General features: G+C 39.5%; 1 protein-coding gene across 1 annotated transcript in view; it reads left to right on the forward strand.

Annotated features, from left to right (window-relative positions):
• Positions 1 to 10,863, forward strand: part of fgf10a (fibroblast growth factor 10a) — a 17,251-nt gene extending 6,388 nt beyond the window's left edge. The window contains exons 2-3 of the mRNA XM_030769685.1: positions 9,367 to 9,470; positions 10,672 to 10,863. Of these exons, the coding sequence (XP_030625545.1) occupies positions 9,367 to 9,470; positions 10,672 to 10,863 (296 nt within the window). The remainder of the gene's footprint in view (positions 1 to 9,366; positions 9,471 to 10,671) is intronic.
• The last annotated feature ends 8,985 nt before the right edge of the window (positions 10,864 to 19,848 follow it).

Consider the following 19,848-nt stretch of genomic DNA (forward strand, 5'->3'; position numbering starts at 1 on the left):
GGGACAGTGGATTGGCTTTGAATTGTTCGGTGAACTTTTTTGAACCTCTTATTTATACAACTAGAGATAGAGTCCAATAAAACGTTCAGCTTTTTTGTGCAGTCTTTTGGTCAAATGTTGTTTCCACTGCAAAAACTCAAATAGTACTGCGAAGTTAAGCGTGTTTTTCTGTGTGGTTTACTTCGACCAAAGTCGCTAGGGACCCAGGAAGCTGAGGCGTCATATACAGACTTGAAATCACTCTTTCATGCATTATTTATGCTTTCATCAAGTTCTGATATTTATCCATGGATTCACTGTTTTGTCAGTCACAAAAAACGTCTAAACAACGTTTGAATAAGATACAGATTTATTGAAAGAATGCCATGCCATAATTCTACCACACCACTGGGTCATCTCGTTCCCCTATCTTTCAGCAAGATGGGAGTTCATAGTAAACCGTGCTCGTGTAGTCGGGCAAATCGTTCTCCGCGTCCGCAGCTTGGTCTCCGTCAGCTTACTTCCCAATTGCTTTCGAGATGAAAGGAGCGCTTTGAATGCCCTCGACAGATCTTTGAAACAAAGAAGTTTGGGGGTTTTTTTGTTTTTTTTTCATGGTCACTTTTCAGTGGTCATTCTGATTAATGATAATGGTAAGGTATGGTATTTTTGGAATAAACAGCTTGAATAAGCCATTTTCCTAGGTGTTTTTACAGCACTTATCCTCTGGGAGTGCTGTTTGGGGATAGAAGTTCTTCACAATACTCGGCGTTGTTATTTTTTGTCATGTGGAATTTTCTGGAATTAAATTTGACGTGGGTGTAAGAGTTTTTGTGGGTTAGGTTTCATGTCTGTCATGTTTTCATCAGAAGGTGCCACAGATTTTTATTATGTCACATTGAATAAATCCTAGTTACCGAGAGAATAGTTCCTTTTTTCTTTCTCTGCTTTCTAACACTTCTGAGAAAACACCACAAGACTGCAAATGGCCTTTTTCTACTGTCAAAATAACATTAGTATAAGTTCAAAGACAAGGAAGAGATGCCTAGTGCAATAAAAGTCAATTCTATGGCACTCTGAGCTACAGAAAAAAAAAAGTTGGGTTTGAAGAACAGGGTTGCAGAATTTGCCTCAAATCTTTACTGTTTTACAGAATGTCGATGAAGGTACACTTGCATGGCCATTTGGATATTATTCAGTCAGTTTAGCCCTTGCGGACAATAGCTTAAATTATGTTCAAATCAATATTACAATAATGTGCCTTCTTATTTAACTGAGAAGTGCCTTGTTTGGTAAAACACGCTGTTTATATTCGTCATTCTGTGTCCGCTGTCACATATAATATTGATAGTTACGTTCGCGTGTATGGAAATTTGTATCACAGGTGATAACCAGTTGTATTTGTGTATGGGAGAAACAAGGCAAGTGCACCTCCCTCCAGACACTAGCCCAAACCATGAGAAGGGGAAATTCCAATTCAGAGGGTGGCGGGGCAGATGGTGCCGGGTCTAATGGAATCATCAAAGGTACTGAAGTGAGACCAGCGATCTGGCCAGAAACGCATCTGGCCGGCCAGTTTTAAAGAAACAGGCAGGAATGCTTGCTAATTATATATTGCGTGCGCATGTGGCAAGGGGTCCCGACAAAGAGAAGGGGGGGGGGGGGGGGGGGGGGGGGGGGGGGGGGGGGGGGGGGGGGGGATGGGTTTGGCCTAAGGCAACTGGTGGCTGAAACCAGGAGCCCTGGATCTTGTCCATCACAGATCCTTTGCCCCCCCCCCCCAACCCCCACCCCACTCTACCCCACCACCACCACACTCTATCCCCCCCTTTGCTTTACTAGCAGCTAATGCAGCACGTTCCCACACAGGACTGCTCCAGTCCCCATTGAGATGGGTGCCTGCTCTGACATTTAAAAGAGGGGGGGGGGGGCTGGAGTCTGTTTACCGCCACAAGCATCTCTCTCTCTCTCCCTCCCTCTCTCTCTCTCTCTGTGTGTATTCTGGCATGCACATGCATGAGTATGTGTGAGTGTTTAATGGATTTGTGTATACGCGGTGTGCGTCCCTCTAACGTAATCCAAGCAATGATCTGCCTGATTTTTTCATAATAAATGTTAATCTCAGTAGGCCTTGAGCCAAGTAATTTTATCTGAGACTGACTGTATTTACGGTGTACACTCAATATACCCTCACAGCACTGACCCGTGTAAAAGCACTGGCAAATAGTAGCTTTGGGTTCAGCTTTTTTTTTCCCCTTTGGGGTTTTCCTGTTTGAAGAAAACTGGTGCTCAAATACTATCTCATTTCTGAACTCTGACCATTGCACTTGCTCCCTATAATGTTTCAAAACGAGCCATTGATTAGTTGGCTCGTTAGGAATAAGATGACATGTTATTTCATAAACATCAAGAAGACTTTTACTTCCCAGCCCAGTGACAAGGCATCGCAGAACTCCGAATCCTGTTACTTTGTCTGCTAAGCGAACATCTAGCCATGCAAATTCAAATAGCCTGCCCTAGTGTAATTTCATGCTATATTTTAGCTGTAAATAAAAAAGAGGAGTTAAACACTTAAGCATGTATAACCCCCCCACCCCCCCATGCTCTTCACTAAAGCTGGCATGAGGTACACCTCTAAGGTCCAAAATGATCTTCATCTCAGATTTGGCTGATATCAGGCGACAGCTTGTTGTCTCGAGGAACAACTTCGTACACACGCTATGCGGCTGACGATGAATTATGAGCCGCTGTGGAGAATCGTGACAGTAATGGCGTAAACCAACTAAGGTTTTCTTCTAATTAGCGCTTTCAAATAAAAAATGTGGCGCGAAAGACTATTTTTTAAATTCTTTGAAAAGTTGGCTGTAATCATAACTTTGGGGGTTACAATGAATCTTTATTAAGTCATCTGTTTCCCAATGCTCCTCAAGAGATGTGTGTTATTCTAAGCCTCCGCAGAGAACCCATATGTCTTCTGTTAAACTTCTTCCGGCTTTTAAATTTAATACATTCTAAATCCACACATCATAGGACTTCCTACTTTGTCGACCTATGCATACATACAGCATTGCAAGTCAAAAGATCATGTAAAGAACACACTGATGTTACATCATCACATTTTGATGGACCCTTAGATAAAGCAGAGGGGAAGCTTTGACGGAAATCAGGCTTTGAGAATCAACAACACAATGTTCTCACCCCGGCACAGCCGTTGTTTAGAAACAGTAGGACACCTCCATACTGTGGTTGGAAACCTCTTAAAGTTACATACATATATATATATATATATATATATATATATATATATATATATATATATATATATATATATGTATATATATAGCTACACACACACATACACACATATATATGTGTAACGGAGTGGCGCTTCAGTTGTTATAGTCTTGTGGCACACGCTTTCATTCTCGCGCACAGTCCCAACTGAGATGAACAATACACAGCAGCAATAAAATCTTCAAAAGGCTGAAGATAAACGGCGGAAGCACTTTCACAACCCTTTTGAGCTTAAGTTCATCTAAAGTCACTCTTGACCACATTTAAGCAGGAACAGAAAGGTGGGGGTAGGTGGGGGGTGGGGGGGGGGGGGTTGCCCACATGGCAGTGTAATGAGACAGGCCCCCTAAGAGAGCACAGAGAAGTCTACTGATCTCACAGGGCTTAGGAGCCAGGGGCCTGCAGAGCCCAGATCAAAGGTGCAAGTCACTGTCATCAGAAGCCAACACAGGGTCAGCAGCAATGATGCCTTTTAACAGGGACCCTATTTCCTTTATGGTCCAGGAACCAGGGGGCTAATTGAAAAGATGTGCCTGTCACAGGGGCAGCAATTCAGGGTTCCCAGGACAATTAAGAATGTTGGAGTGAATATGTTGCTGCTTTTGTATGGCCACCGGGAAAAAAAAAAAAAGCGGGGAAGGAGAGAGAGAGAAAGAGCAAAAGAGAGAAATAAAAATAAATACCCTTGAATATGTGAAGGTGGATAAGTGAACATGTTTAATGTTGTTTTGTTGTCTGGAGATGATCCAAGTTTTTTTTTTTTTTTTTTTCCGCAACACAAGGCCCGTGTTTTAATTTTTCAAATCTCAGTGTTTATCTGTGTGATCTGTATGTCTCAAACGAGTGAGCCCACAGGGAACATAAAGTATATATGGGCCTTTATGACAATACCGGCTACGCAAGGCTACAAATATGAACCTTTAGAGTGGGGCTTTTTTTTTTTTGTGGTAATTATCACAAGACGCGATAGCAATGCGCTCTGTCACCCTGCCAAGAACACATAGACGGCTGCTGTGTATGGGGGTGGCCACCAACGGAGCTTTCGGCAGGAGCAAAGTCTAATGCAGAGAACCTCCCATTAAAACTAACCGTACCGTCCTCCCATGACCAGCACTGGACCAGTGCTCTGGACCATACCTGCCCCTGAGGGTGTGACAGCGTGGTAGCAGGCTCACCAAAAAATGTTGGCTGGTCTGAAGCCACATTCAGAAAAGACCTAGGAGTTACATTTTTTTTGTTTGTTTGTTTCGTTTTGTTTTAAAGAGACACTGAGATACTTTAAAAAAAAAAAAAACCCTATGTTATCTGAGCTCTGTCAGAATCTAAAAGAAGTGCAATACCTTGAGAGTTTTGTTTCACCGCAAGCTTATTCAGAAACATTTTGGTTTTTGTGTGTGTGTGTGTCTGTGTGTGTGTGTGTGTGTGTGTGTGTGTGTGTGTGTCTGTGTGTGTGTGGGTGTGTGTGTCTGTGTGTGTTTGGAGGGGTTAGTTCTACTACAAATGCCAAGAATTATGGAGACAGTGGAAAAGTGTTTGTCATGACACTGGATAAGAGATGATGTGAATACCACAATTACTCTACCCCTGCCAGAAAAACGGTTTCAAACTAATCACCACCTTGTAAATTCAACTGGCCTTGTTTTTGAAGAAATTCGAAGTATGAGCTGAGCTTACTGTTGACTGTGAGATAGTGTGCTGTAAGAATAAATAAATAAATAAAAAAAATAGGCCAATACCTTAGCCATAGAAAGTGTTTTTCTGAGTAATGTCTTAAAAATGTTGATCAACCAGTGTAAACACTTCGTTGTGGTAGATGTTACACATTAGTTTCGGGCCATAAAATGTTTCTACGCACTTTAAAATCACACCTAACAAATAAAATACTTGGAAATGAAAAGGGCTGACACAGATACCCTGACACATGTATGTGTGTGCGTGAGAGAGAGAGAGAGAGAGAGAGAGAGAGCGAGAGGGAGAGAGAGAAACTGTTAGTGTGTTGTTTGCTGAGATCTTTTCAATGTTTAGAAATTCATATTTTTTTGTCACAAACTTGCCTTTTAACTCCTGAATGCAGACAGAGGAAATGTTCCGGTCTAAAAAGGGGGTCATAAAACTGTTGTGTTTTTATTTAGTTGACCACATCAAACGGTGCAGTCTAAAACAGGTGTCTCTCGAGATGAATATCCATGGGGGTTTTTTTTTTCTTTTTTTGACATATATTGCCTCAAAGGAAGCCAAAAAACTTACCGTGAAGATTATAGACCATGAGCACAGACATCAACATGCACTCTTAGGATATGCACATGCATTTTTTTCTTCCATTCTCCCATACAAAAAAATGTCTCACAGCTTCTTCGAGTGCACTGTCTCATAATTCATGTATTGTCTTAGGTTTATTTAAAACTTACATTAGGTAAGGTACATTTGTTTCAAAAAGTACTATGGCTACATTCCTGGTCCTCTCCATTAACTCGGCTTTTCCCTTTACTGCTGTATGGAACTACAGCCACAACAGGGAGAAACGATAAAAACAGGCATTTCGGAGGAAGCAGACACTTCAAAGCCCATTAAATGGCATGTTCTGATATCGTATACAGCGAAGTATTCTCAAAGTAAACGATTTTCTAAGTTTACTTTATGCCTGTATATCAAAGGCGAAATGAGTGCTCTTGAAATAAATGGATCCCTAAGTTTACTTATTGCAAGTATAGCATAAGTAAAATAAGCGCACAGGAAGTAAACCATTTTCTGACATATCAAGTTCAAAAAAGCGCAGACGCAGAGCTGAAGTGTTGAGACAGTATTCAAGGATGTTTCATTTTACCGAGTACGTGATAAGCAGCCTATCTTTTGTGTGTGTGTGTGTGTTTAAAGCAAACATCATATGCTAGTACTTTCAAATAGTCGTGTATTTATGCATGTATTCCTCTGTCGCATGAGCAGGACAGGTTTTTTTTTTTCAGTTTTCTTTCTTGAGCTGAGTGATAGGATAATGTAATGACGGAAAACCGCTGCGTAAAGATCTGCATTACAGATCCGTCATTCCAAATTGATGACACTTACCTGAGCTGTAGGAATGTACATTACTCTGTAGTTTTGTCACAGTGTCTCACTGTGTTGTGTCATGGGTATCACACATGCATGAGTTATGCAGTGAAAACTACTGTATTCTGGAATTTTGCTGAAAGTGAGCTCACCCTACAGAGATGGAAAAGTAATTTAAGCTGATAAAAGCAAGACAAAATGTTATTCGTAAACCCGGGTGATACACTGATCACAAACTGAATTGATGTTATGATGCAACACCACAGACCAAATTGAATGGATGTTTGCACTGAATAAACATTTGCATTTCATTTGAATGATACTAGTTCCTCCCTCTTTTAAAATTCTAAGGAAGTTTCTACCACACAGGTTTCAAAACCCAACCACGGGTCCCTCATCTACTTAATGCTATTTGAAATCCCTCATCAGTACTGAATTTAGACATCTGGTCCAGAGCCATAGAGTGTATTAAACAACTGTTAGGTCATTCTTGCTACGTGCTACATTCTTGGTGAGTCAGCCTGGAGCAGTAAGTGACAAATACTTGATGAAACAAAGACCAGACGGGCCTAAAAGTAATCTCAAAGTATTGCCATAATAAAGGTCACTGATAGACAAAATGTAAAACTCACAGTTAGGAGACTTACCAGTAGAGAAACAGAGGAAGAAATCAGCTGATGATCTGCAGAAGCTTAGCCAAGCGACTGGAATTATTTGTGTAGATGATCCCAAATCCCATCTCCACAGGAATGTGAAAGTTGAATATGAAAATGGCTCTGCAATGCAAAACCATTGAACTTTTGATGCCACAACCCCCCCCCCCCCCCCCCCCCCCCCCTCATTTTATGAGCAAAAGTCTGAAACTTAAACAATTATCTTCTGAACGACCTGCTTGGGGTGAGAGTTACAAATTACAGAACTATTCTTTATTTCTATTCTTTATTTCAGTTGAATTGCTGTAAACGATGCCTTTCCACAACGGATCCTAGTGGCAAATCTTGCCATCCAACTACCCACACCACTGCTGGATACATAGTGTACAAAAGACCCCCATACGTTAGCGAAATGAGAAATACCCCAAATGACAAACTATCACAAACACCAACTTTCACCTTATGGTCATGGGGCTATGCTGAAAACCCTTGCATGCAAACATAAGCAGAGAGAGAACATTAGGGTAGGATAGGGGAGACTGTCTGGTAAGATGTCTGAAATTGTCCATGCAGGCCAGAGCCTTGCTCTGGAAGCATCGATTAGTGTCCAAGGACTCTAAACAAACAAATGGGTCATAGCGAGGACCCCTTCATCATCTTCTTTGCCAGGAGGGTTGTTAGCAATTAGCTGCTTACTCACACTACTCACAACCAGAGGCTGGTTACGCTAAAGAATAAACCTGAGCGTGACATAGGTCTATTCTTACCATGAAAGAGTGTAATCACCAGCCAGTACGCCCACAAGGGGCTGTCCTCAGACACTGACAAGAGGCCCTGTTTTATTTGTTTACTTACTTATTTAATTTATTCCAGTTTTATGACCCTAATTAGGATGAGCGGCTTTGAAAATGAATGAATGAATGAATGAATGATTTATTCCAGTTTAAAGGCGTATATTGAACTCCACTGCCTCTTGGCAACTACTTTGTGTTAGTGGTTCATATTACATGCTAGCCATAAGACAGGTAATATATGGGAACAGACTTTGGCTGAATGAACTCTCACTGAGACAGGGGAAGAGGAAGCAGACTAATGACTGTAACTTCCCACCCAGATTAATGGCTACCTCTGGTACTATATTTTTGGTGAAGAAAGGTTTAAGCTAGCTAGCTCCTAAAACAAAATATTTATTGGTCACAAGGAAGTCATTTTCATTCATAGGCAGTTTTAGCTGTGGTCTGTCTTGTGTAATGTACACTTTATGTGTTATATATCACAGTTTAATATGTTTATTTTATGGTCTGTAAACAAGTGTCTAATAATGCCTTAACTTTGCAAAGCACAAAATCTAACACATTTAAAAGAGATGAAACAGAATGCAAGAGTGAAAATTTCAAGAATCATAATCAAGATTGTGTCTCAGCACGCATTAGCTTTTGTACAACAAATATTCTTGTTCCCGCATTAAACTGGGTCTTTTAGGAGCACCATTAAGTCGTACCAGGACTTACGACATCAAGGCCCAAACTGGACATTCATCACAGGCGGGCGGACAACACAATTCAGCATGGCCTTATAAACTGCCCTGCCATGTCAAAGGCCATTTGTGAGGTTGTATCTCCTCTGACCTCAGCTACAAACAACACAGGATAAAGCTGTCTGCTGGCCACCAAGACATGTTTCCGCCCTGCTTTTGGTCCAGAGCTAATCCCCTCTAAACTGCAATGAGTTTATGGTTCTGTGTAATTGACTTGAGGAGGGAAAAACAATATTAGTTACCACACCCTCAGTCTGTTATGGTTAAAAAGAAAGAAAAAAAAAAAAAAAAAGAATCCAGTCTGCAAACTGATATACACCTCTCGGCCTTTGCCAGCTTGTTGCTGAGCATAGAAAATAAACCAAGAAAGAAAAAACTGATTTGTTTTGTTTTCCATGAACACTCAGTCAGGGACTCTCAGAGAGTGTTTTTGGCCAGTTTCAGATCAGATGGATCAAGCCAAACAGCTGTCTGTTTTAGCTAACTGGCAATGAAACACTGAGACAGTTTGTCAGGACTGTCTGGGTAAACTGACAGGGATTATATAGGCATGAAGTGATTCCAAAAATGTAAAAAAAAAAAAGAAAAAAAAAAGGGGTTTTTTCAGTGCTGAAAGTTCTCATAATGTTTACACATCTTGCAAGCATAGCTAACTACTTCCACAAATCTGGCAGATTATTTCAATGTAATCGACAGAATGAGGAAATTTGTAGCATACACAAGGATAATTTTCTGTCTTTGTTTCAAATGTTCTATTCATGATATCCATGACTGATAAAGAATACCCGATACCATATGCAGTGCTTGCTTACTGAACTGAACTGATACTAATGGAAAAAAATTATGTTTGCTTTGTAGGCATACTCGAGATCAAGTCTGTGGATGTGGGCATCGTTGCCATCAAGGGGATTAACAGCAATTACTACTTGGCAATCAATAGAAAAGGAGAGTTATATGGGGCGGTGAGTATTCAGCTCTGATCCTTTGAATTTGATGTGGTTTTCATATCGATTTCTCTAGCTATCATGAACAACTAACATTAGAAAAGAGGACAGACAAAACAAATCCAGTCCACTTCTAAATCCCTCTTTACCTTCATCATTTGTAATCTCTCTCTCTCTCTCTCTGTCTCTCTGTCTCTCTCTTTTTTTTCCTGGGCTTTCACGACCAGGAAGAAGGAAAAAAACTCTTTAAAACAACTTTTTAGAAGACTTTTTTTTTTCTTTTATTCTCAGGAAGATTGGCCAAACCTTAGTCATTCTCAGAGCCTTTGATGTTTTCTGAGAGTCGTTTCTATTCCTCGTCTCTTTGCAACCTTAAAAAAAAAAAAAAAAAAAGCCTTGGGTTGTATTAAAGGACGGTTCCACTTCACTGCTTGTAAATAATCCCCTAGAAAAAGTCGGCTTCTGCAAAAGGGTTCTGTCATCCTCAACAAAGTAAGCCGAGAAGGCCCTCTCTCACGCAGAAACTCTCCCCAAATACTACTCCATGCATGTGCTCTCCTCCACTCACACACACACACACACCAGCAACACAATCCATAGCCTCTCCTTTGTTTATAGGTCCCCTCCAGGTCCACCGGTACACATTCATCTCTCCTCATGAATTGCAAATGTTACCTGAAACAGGGAAATCCGTAAGCTTACGTCTTACAAAAGTCAAATCAGATCGAGTTACCCCCCACCCCCACCCCCACAAAAAAAAAAAAAAAACTCCTTCACGTAGTCTGTCACATCTCAGGCCTGTCACTAGCGAGGACTTCTGCAGTCTGTTTATGTGAATAAATATGTGTGTAACGTGGCATTGATCCAGTCCTAAAGAGTTCCAGTAACAGAGGCGTCACTCTAACTTAAACGATCAACAGTTCTCTGTGGAATGTCTAACCTGATGTCAGTGCGATCAGAAAGCTACGTGACCTCGGTGTAGCTGGCTTTTTGTTCATCTACATGTAACATGTTATAAGCATGAACTTGAATGTGATAAAATGATATCTATTGTATAGTTTCATGGGACTCTCTGTACTGTTCTATTATCCTGAACCGTACCTATGCGTCAGAAGAAGAAACATTTAAGCATCATTAACGACCATGAAACAAACCTTTTGTAAAAAAAAAAAACAAAACAAGTCAACTAACAGACTGTTTTCTGTTTCCATTTCTCCAGAAGGACTTTGGCGATGACTGCAAGTTGATAGAGAGAATTGAGGAGAACAGGTACAATACTTATGCATCTGCTGAGTGGAAGCACAAGAAGAGACCCATGTTTGTGGGATTGAGTGCCCAGGGCAAGCCGATGAAGGGCAAAAAGACAAGAAGGAAAAACACAGCCACACACTTTCTTCCCATGCCCATTTAAACTGCACTGAGGAGAGACTTGGAATTATCTACAGTACAAAAGGAACTGTTTCCAGACATTTTCTGCAAGAAACGCACTATGTAAAGGAACCGAGTGGACTCAGTGGTTTACTGAGTTTGATTGATGTCATATAATTGTTATTAAGTTATTGGCACCAGAGAAAATATAAGACTTTTTTTTTTCCCATGCCAAAATTTGTTTCAGAGGATCATTTGTTGGACCAAATGGGTGGAGAAAAAAAAAAAAAAGGAGGATTCGACAGGACACTACGGCATGTAACCTCCAAGACTCGACTAAAGAGACCATTCACGGAGTGTATTAGTTACGTGTGTTTGTGTGTGTGATTTTTTTTTTTTTTTGAATGCAGTTATTTATGCTGTTACTAACTCATATGAAACATTCTAATGGACATTCAGGCTCTGACCCCAGAGCGGACAGCTGGTTATGCAAACAATTACTGGAAGCACTTGCTTTAGGTGCGAGGATCCGGAACCCGCAGCAGGGGAGCAAAGTGTAACAAAAGAGAGATTTTAGACAAGCTAGCACCATAGCATAAACAAATCTAATAAACATTATTAACATTATTGCAAAGCCACTGTATTTGATATCTCCATTTCTTTATCTGACTGCTTTTTTTTTTTTAAATAAATTATTTATTTTATGTATTTAAAGAAAAAGAAAGACAAAAAACATGGAATGGTCCTTTTTTTATCATTTATGTTCCTCTTTTTAAAGGCTATTCTATCGGTTAAACATGAATAAATAAATATATTTCTCTTTACTAAGCAGAATTTGTGTCCTCGGTGCTTGCATTCTTACAATGTGGTTATGTACAGTTCCGTGAATATCACAAAGTCATTCATACAGTGATTTGTAGTGGAGTAGCTTAGATCAAAAATTCAAAACTTTTTACAGTATTGGACGTAAAGCAGTCATGGTGTCTATGTGCCTTTTATTCATATGTGTCTTTGATGTGGAATTGAATTTTTGTTCACTTTTCACCCGATCGCATCTAAATGATCATATCTAAATAATAATGTTATGTTAATATAAAAGGATAATTCTGAAAAATTGCTAAAATAACATATTATTTATTTTGTTCTTGAATAACCTCAACCTAAATGAATAAATGAATACTGGAGGTGGTTGGTCACGATAATTAAAAATAAATCAAATCTCATTCGAATGCCAATGTATACCGTAGCGCTTTCTTTTAAACAAGCAAAAAAAAAAAGTGTTTCCACATTTCTGATCTTTTCAAAAATTCAGTTTAACATTCAAAAAAAAAAAAAAAAAAAAAAGGAAAAAGAAAACCAAGTTTTACGGTCATGGAAAAAGCCAGCCCCAGTTCACCTCCATAGACTTTCCCAGCAAATGCTCCTCAAAAGGCTAACAGAGTCACAAACTTTCGACTCTGCCTCACAAATCACGTTCTCCTCTCTCACTTTCATTCGAGAGAGCTGTTGACTACTAAGGCAAGGGCATGTGGTCTAACATAAATATTACACTGCTGTTTATGAGATGATTCTAATTAACCATGATGTAATGTTGTTGTTGTGTTTTTTCTCTCCCCCACCCCCGACATTTATCCTCTAGATAAATTCAGATGAAGAGTAAGAGCTGGCTCAGCACAGCACTTCTGGGATGTGTTAAGAAATGAATCGGTTGTGATTTTGCATTCATTAAGTGTTGCCTTGTGTGTGCTTTTTCAGCTCTTTGATTTGTGAGTATATCTATAAAAGGAGGTTTCATTCGAAATTGGAGCCAGCATTCCAAAAGATTTCAAACTTGTGTGTCTATGTCATGTGTCAAATTGTGAAAAATTACACTGCACTTCAGCCAAATTTGACTCATAGGTTTGAGATATTTCTCCCCCTTTCAAGTTAAGGGCGCGTTTGTATTTTGTTTATATCTGTTCTTGGGTGTTCCATAAACTGGCTTTCATGTATAATTACTCTGAGGTGGATTTAACATACAACATTGATTGTCTTTTTACTTTAAAACAGAGGGGTATCATGAAGACCTCTCCTTTATAGGTCATCTTTCTCAGTGCTCTCGACATTAAATAGTCTGAAAATTGAACCTGCACTGTGTCAAAAATATTCAGTCTGACAGTAATACAAATTGACTTAACATTCCTTTCACCTATCAAGTCAAATAAAGACAAAAGCAAATAGCAGCTTTAGGTCTGTTACAAAGTACCTTTATGATTAGACTATTAAAACAAACATTAAACTGCAAGACATTAATTAAAATCAAGTCATTCATTTCTCAAACAATTTGTCTGCGATTGCATAGAGGCCTGTATCCTGAAGTCATGTATTAGGACTATCACAGCTTCTCAACTTCACCTCTTGCCCAAAAAGAATTTGCAACTTGTTGACCAAACCACAGTAGCAGCTGTGAACATTTGATGCCAGCAAGCTTGCTCAAAGCTAGAATAGACTGTGCAGATTTTAATAGACCTAAGGGTAGGAGCTCTGGTTTATTTTTGGAAATGAATTTCATGACGTTGATCCAGGCCCAAGGAGTTCCAGTAACAGAGTTGTACCCTCAACATAAGCAATCAACAGGTCTCCTTAGAACATCTAACCTGATGTCAGCAAATTTAAAGAGCAACACGACTAAATATAGGTGATTTTTTTTTTCTTTTTTATCACATTTACTGCATGCATTAAAGCTTGAGCCAGTTCAGACAGAGGTTTGGATGTGTTACGATCTCCAGAGGTTTCCCATTTCTGTTCAGCAGGTGTGTCAAACATTTGCCTTGGCTTTGACTAAGATCGGGCATGTGTTTATCAATTCAGTGAGAGGGAGAGAGAGAGAGACAGACAGCCAACACCAGGCAGCAACAACCTTTAATAGAAAAGAGACGGCGAGAGTTTCTGACCAACACACGCTCATGGGTTGAGCTTAAAGGTAATATATCATATTATAAAAACGTCAGAGTATTTTATTTAAAAATATGCGCTAAATGACTTTGACAGCTGTGAAAGGGAGAAGGCTCCTTTAGTATGATATGTGGTATGGCTGTAGCTTTCTCATGTTAAATACAGAGCAAAGTGGTTTTAAAAATATGCATGCAGTCATCTGTCAACAGACGCGTTCCTCAGAATCTCAGGAGGCATTGTTGTGCAAGCACATACGACAGGCTGCTCGGAAATCCAGCAGAGCTGAGCAGAGACAACTCTTTGCTACCATGTTTGCGAATAAAATTGATGTTTGTTTTGTTAGCAAACAATGTCAGCAATCTTTTTTTTTTTATTCAACTGAATGGAAATGTAATGAAAATATAATATAAAATACCATTTCATGATAAATGAATTTGAAAATGAAAATGAAATCAAGAATCAGAAACCATTAAAGTATTTGGATGCATTTGGTAATGATATACATACATATACATACATTATATGTGTGTGTGTGTGTGTGTGTGTGTGTGTGTGTGTGTGTGTGTGTTTGTGATGCAGTATTCTCTCGTTTATTTTTTTAGTTGTGACCTGCCATTAACATTCATTTTACGGAGTCACTTTTTGCTGAATAGCAACTGTGCCCCCGTCTTTCAGTAAGAACAAAGCCCAATTCTCTCACATTTTTATTTATTTGGTTAATGATTTTTGCACCCAATTTCTTCTTCATCCTGAATTATTCATTTACTTTCCCTTACAGTGATGTCCTTTACAGTAATAATCTTATTTGGTAGAGGAGAGCAGAAAAATATTGCTCATTGAAAATTCATATTTCTGCAGTTGAATATTTGGGAGAGTTGTAAGCCAGCCAAAACAAACGAACTGGAGAGGGGAAACATGCAACATTTCTCCTCTTATAAGCACATGCTGTTCCCCATAGGGCCGCTGGCCATAAATATGATTCCCACTGTTTGATGGATGAGTTATTCTTTCCTGCTGTTTTTTCCATGACCTGTGAACTCTGAATTATCATACTTAAGTGTTGCACGATGATGAACAGCCGCTTCAGAACCACGGACAGCTCTGGCTAAGCCTTTGTGGCATTTTAGCGGATTTACATTGTAAGTTATGGATGGTGTATGTATAAAAAAATGTCCATTCAAGGCATACTGCGCAAAAAAAAACAACCAAGAAAAAAAAAACATTTCTTACATGATGGATGTAATTTATTATATTGTTCAACCCTGAAATCCACACACTGTTCTAACCTCACGTATGATGTTCAATGTTTTTGAGAGGGAGCAAAGTAAAGACTTAAGTTAGTTACAACATAATCCTGGGAGACGTTATGCTGATATGGATTGAATGGAACACTGACACTTTGAATTGTGGATTGCTATTCATACAGTAAGCAGATTTTCTTATCCAGAGTGACTTTAAAAAAAATGAGTACATGGTTAGGTTGTATAAGACACAAGCATACACAAATATCTAAAAACACAAATCAGTGAAACAAATACCAGTGCAACTAGCAGCGCAACCATGGCAAAAGTTTGTACAGAGATACAAAAAAAAAAAAAAAGTAATATTTCGATGGTAAGAGAACTTAAGATACTAGAATCCAACTCCAGACTGATGGAAAATTAGCTGTTACAAGTAGTGTGGTAAAACGATGCATCTACATCACAGTGGAAACACCCATGATCCTCTCCCAATTAAAAATGTGGCACGCCCAGCATGAACCAACGCAAAGATAAAAGGAGCAGTGACATAACTGCAATTCGACAGCTGGTCTAACTCTCGAAAGAGCGTTACTCAGCAGACGCAGAGAAGCATAACACATTCCATATCTCCCTTACTCTCTCTCTCTTATTCTCTCTCTCTCTTTCTCTCTGTCCCTCTCTCCCAGACTCTCTCCTTCTCTCTCTCTCTCTCTCTCTCCATCTCGAGGGCCTATCTTAAGGGTCTCCCATGGACCTGTCTCTGTCTGATACAAGGCTCTCCTGCTTTAACGGTCTGCCCACGTACGGCGCGGTCGGCCCGGATTAAGCGGGTTGTGTGAGAGCCGCCGTGAGGTGCAGAGTGATGATGTTCTTAGTGACTGATAGACAGACAGAATTACGAGTTCAGTAGAGGAACACTTTTCATCCCGGTCATAAATGTGAGAAGACGTGTGTGATCTATTTGTGAAAGTGGTTCTGGAGAGGCCAACCGACTCATTCTTCACATTCTCCCCATGACAGATGATCTGAGAGGATGTAAAGAATTCAACTGGCTAAACAACTCGGGACGTGTCTCTTAGTAACTATTGCACGTTCACATGCACTCCACACACACACACAGTTCCTGAGTATGACTTAAGCGTAACGGCCTCTGATATATGTATATCTATACGCACAACATATGTTCCAAATCAACTGATATGGTGATACGTGAATGTGATATTTTACATGTATGCTGGAATGTATTTACATCTATTGTCAGGACGTAATGACCTGAAATCAACATCACACGAACTGCTGCTGTGTTCCATAAATGGCATTTGTTTCAACAATAAAAAACTGAAATTTTGTTCTCTGTGTATAAATATAGGGTAATTAAGCATACGTTACTATGCTGGGTTCTGTTGTAATCACCTGTAATTGCAATGATGCCTGCTACAGTGTTTCACTGTAAATCCTCAGTAAGCTTGTTTACTGTCACTAAGAGAAATGTGATTGTGATGACAGCTACGATGTCAAGAGTTCGATTTCTGGGTTCACAGGACCACACACTGGAGCCTAAGGCAGATCAGCCCCCTGTCACTTATCGAACACCAACAGGTGTATAAATCAGAGAATTTTAGTCTTGGCATTTGGGTTTTTTTTTGTACCAATAGCATATGTACATCCCATTTATCTATAAGTCTGTTATGATTGAACCAAACTTGATTTCACTTTTTACAACCCCTAGACATAAAAGTAAACACATCATTTGAGAAGATTTTAGGATGAGGAATGATCTTGATTACTATTGTAATCTTGGTGGGTTTGCAGGGTGGGCAGAGGCTTTGGTACACATGACATGTATGTGTATGTGTATGTGTTTGTGTGTGTGTGTGTGTGTGTGTGTGTGTGCAGGCTTTGGAGGGCTCCCAGCAACACCGGGTCTGGGAGCTCTCCTCTTCAAGGCTATATTGCGTCATTGCCAAACACCCGCGTGGACATCTGGCCTTGACATGATATTTCCCTTTTATCACCTGCTCATTGTAGAGAAAAACAAGTCTGGTTCTTCTCAAACAGACACATACTTTGCCCCGTTCTGTTAATTACTTACTGTGTGGAAGAAGGCAAGATTTTTTTTTTTTTTTTTTGAAGACAAATTGAAGACAGCAGAATTTTGGAGGTCCTGACAAAAGTGGATGAGTGTTTCAACACATTCTTTCCCTTTTCATCCACAGAAATGAATCAAAGATGTATTTCTGACTTTCATTTGGTGTTACCTCAAAGTTTGAGTTATGAAAGGCATTAGAAAATATTGGAACAAGTCCCCTACAAAAAAAAAAAAAAAATCATTTGCTTTTTACCACATTTAGACACTGAGCGTAATTACATGGTGTATTTGCTCTCTAAAACGGCCCATAAGACTAATACATCAGTTATGGCAGTTGGTCTATTTTGTCTGGAGCAAAGCAAACCGACTTTTGCTTTGTCAAACTTTTGCATGCTTTAAGAGGCTTGGCCGCTCAAAGGAAGTAGCAGATACAGCAACGGACAAAATGCAGAAGTGATGCTAATGAAGTTCAGGGAGGATTAGGAGAACATTGATGATCAAGTTGGATCGCTCACTTATTCATCCTACACCAGTGGTCTCACTGCAAAGTCACAGAACCTGGGAAACCAAAACTCATTAACATACAAAATGTCATAGTTCTCGCCCTGAAATGTGATTGGCTATTGTGACACAAGTCAAAAGAAAAATGAGTCAGATTGAGAACCGCTTTTTCTGAGTCTTTGTATCCAATGGTGTGTTAGAAAAGAATCTAAATAAACATAAGCATGGTTTAAATCACAACAGAAACGAAACAGTAACTGTAATGTGAGTAATTTGGAGAGATAAAAATTGCCACAGATTTCATCCTACTCTTGAGAGCTGGATTTACCTGTGGTTATAACATTATTTGGTTTCTAAACAGAAAATTCTTTACAAGAACTCTAAATGATTGTGTACTAATGTTTTATACAAAATTCATCTGCAATCTTCATGTACTGAGTTCAGTATCAGATTTGACAAGTTCCATCATATGATGAATCGTTCATCTTCTCAGTAATGTGTTAGAGTTCCATCAACTTAACTCATCCTAAAATTCTCGAGTGGTAAAAGTACCCTGAGAGTACCCATTCCAAAAAGCTTCTTTTGGCAAATGTGAAACACATGCTACATATGTAAGCAATAAACATCTTTTGGCCCCATGTCCCCAATTTCAGCCGTCACACAACACAAGCGTAGATAATAACAATGACTGCCCAAAACACATTTATTGCATTTAATTATTTAGCTGGGCGTTCTTGCCCAAGGTCAAATGAGAAAGTATCAATATGTTAAAACACACCAATAAAGAGCTTAATTGAAATCATATGTAAACATTTACAGAGATGCAAGTAACATGCAACTGAATCTTTTTTTTTTTCTCTTTAACTCAGCAGTCTTAAGTTATCAAAACATGTTACTTTGCTTTATCGTAGCATAAAAGAACCAATAAACCAGGAAAAATATTGACAGGTCACGTCTAACTGTAATGTTTTGTAAACATGGCTTTGTTCCCATATGGCATCAGGTAAAAACGTGACTTGCCGTGGCGCTACATCATTTGAACCTGTCCATCACCGCGGCCGCGTTCGAGTATGTTTACGTTAGCATGAGCTGGAGTTCACACATAACAGATAATCTTTCTTCAAAACCTTTACTTCAGAATGATAACAAGTCTTTTTGAAAACTGTTCCGATTCTTTTTCATACATCACACTTTCATGCACACTACCAAAAGGAAAAAAAAAACAAAAAAAAAAAAAAACAGATGGTTCCTAAACAAGAAAACTTTGCACTGCTGACCACAGGGACGATAAAGCCATCCTTCCAGATTAACAGACGTGGATTTTGTGTCGTCATTTTGTTGGGGGTCAGCACTTGAGATGAAATCCTTTGCATTGTCTGACGAGACACTGTAATTTATTAACACTGCACTGTAGAGAAGTTATTAATCAACAGGTTAGATGCCTCGTTTCAGTGATGACACTGAGAAATGAGCCACAGCAGACGACGGAATCCATATAGCACGTGTTGTATATTATTCCTGTCAGCCAGGACGGGAGTATATGGATAAAGATTATGGTGCATAGAGACATATTTCATAAAATCCTCTTACAGGCTTGCAACATGGCCTTGTTTTGAGAGAAAATAAGGGAATGAGACAGAGGAAAGGACTGGTAAGCCCGTGCAGGTCGCTCTCATTGGCTTCAATTTCCTTATCTCTTCTCCTCTCTGGTTTCTTTCCAATATCCCTGTTCCACTCTTTTTTTTTTTTTTGTCCTCACACAGACTCAGTCATTGCAACATGCACTCTAACATTTTTTTTTGTTGTTTTTTTTTGTCCAGTGTCTCCCCCCTCGGTAACAAGTACCACATGTTCTTAAAATATTGAGACTTTTCACTGTGAAATTGATCAGTATGATGCATCTGTCAGGTTCAGTGTTCTCAGGTCCCCGATCCCCCCCCCCTGCACACACATCCCCCACCTCCATCTTCCCTCCTCCTCGCCCTCCTCAACCCTTACATTTCTGGGTGAACACAGACAATTTGGCCCAGTCACCTCACGCATGTGTCTTTCATAAGCTAGACCTACTTAATGCACATGATGGCAAGCTTTCTTTTTGGGACTTTTTCCATGTTTTGACAGAGATGCCATCCAACATACACAACGCATAGACCTCGACTGCATAAAATCATCCAACTCAGGCAAACAGTCTTTTAGAACCTAAATTCTTCTCTGTACGAAATGTTAAAGTTTTGCAAGGTACCATATAATTCATGTCAGAGGT

Source organism: Chanos chanos, chromosome 3, assembly GCF_902362185.1.
Source record: "Chanos chanos chromosome 3, fChaCha1.1, whole genome shotgun sequence".
Classification (NCBI taxonomy): domain Eukaryota; kingdom Metazoa; phylum Chordata; class Actinopteri; order Gonorynchiformes; family Chanidae; genus Chanos; species Chanos chanos.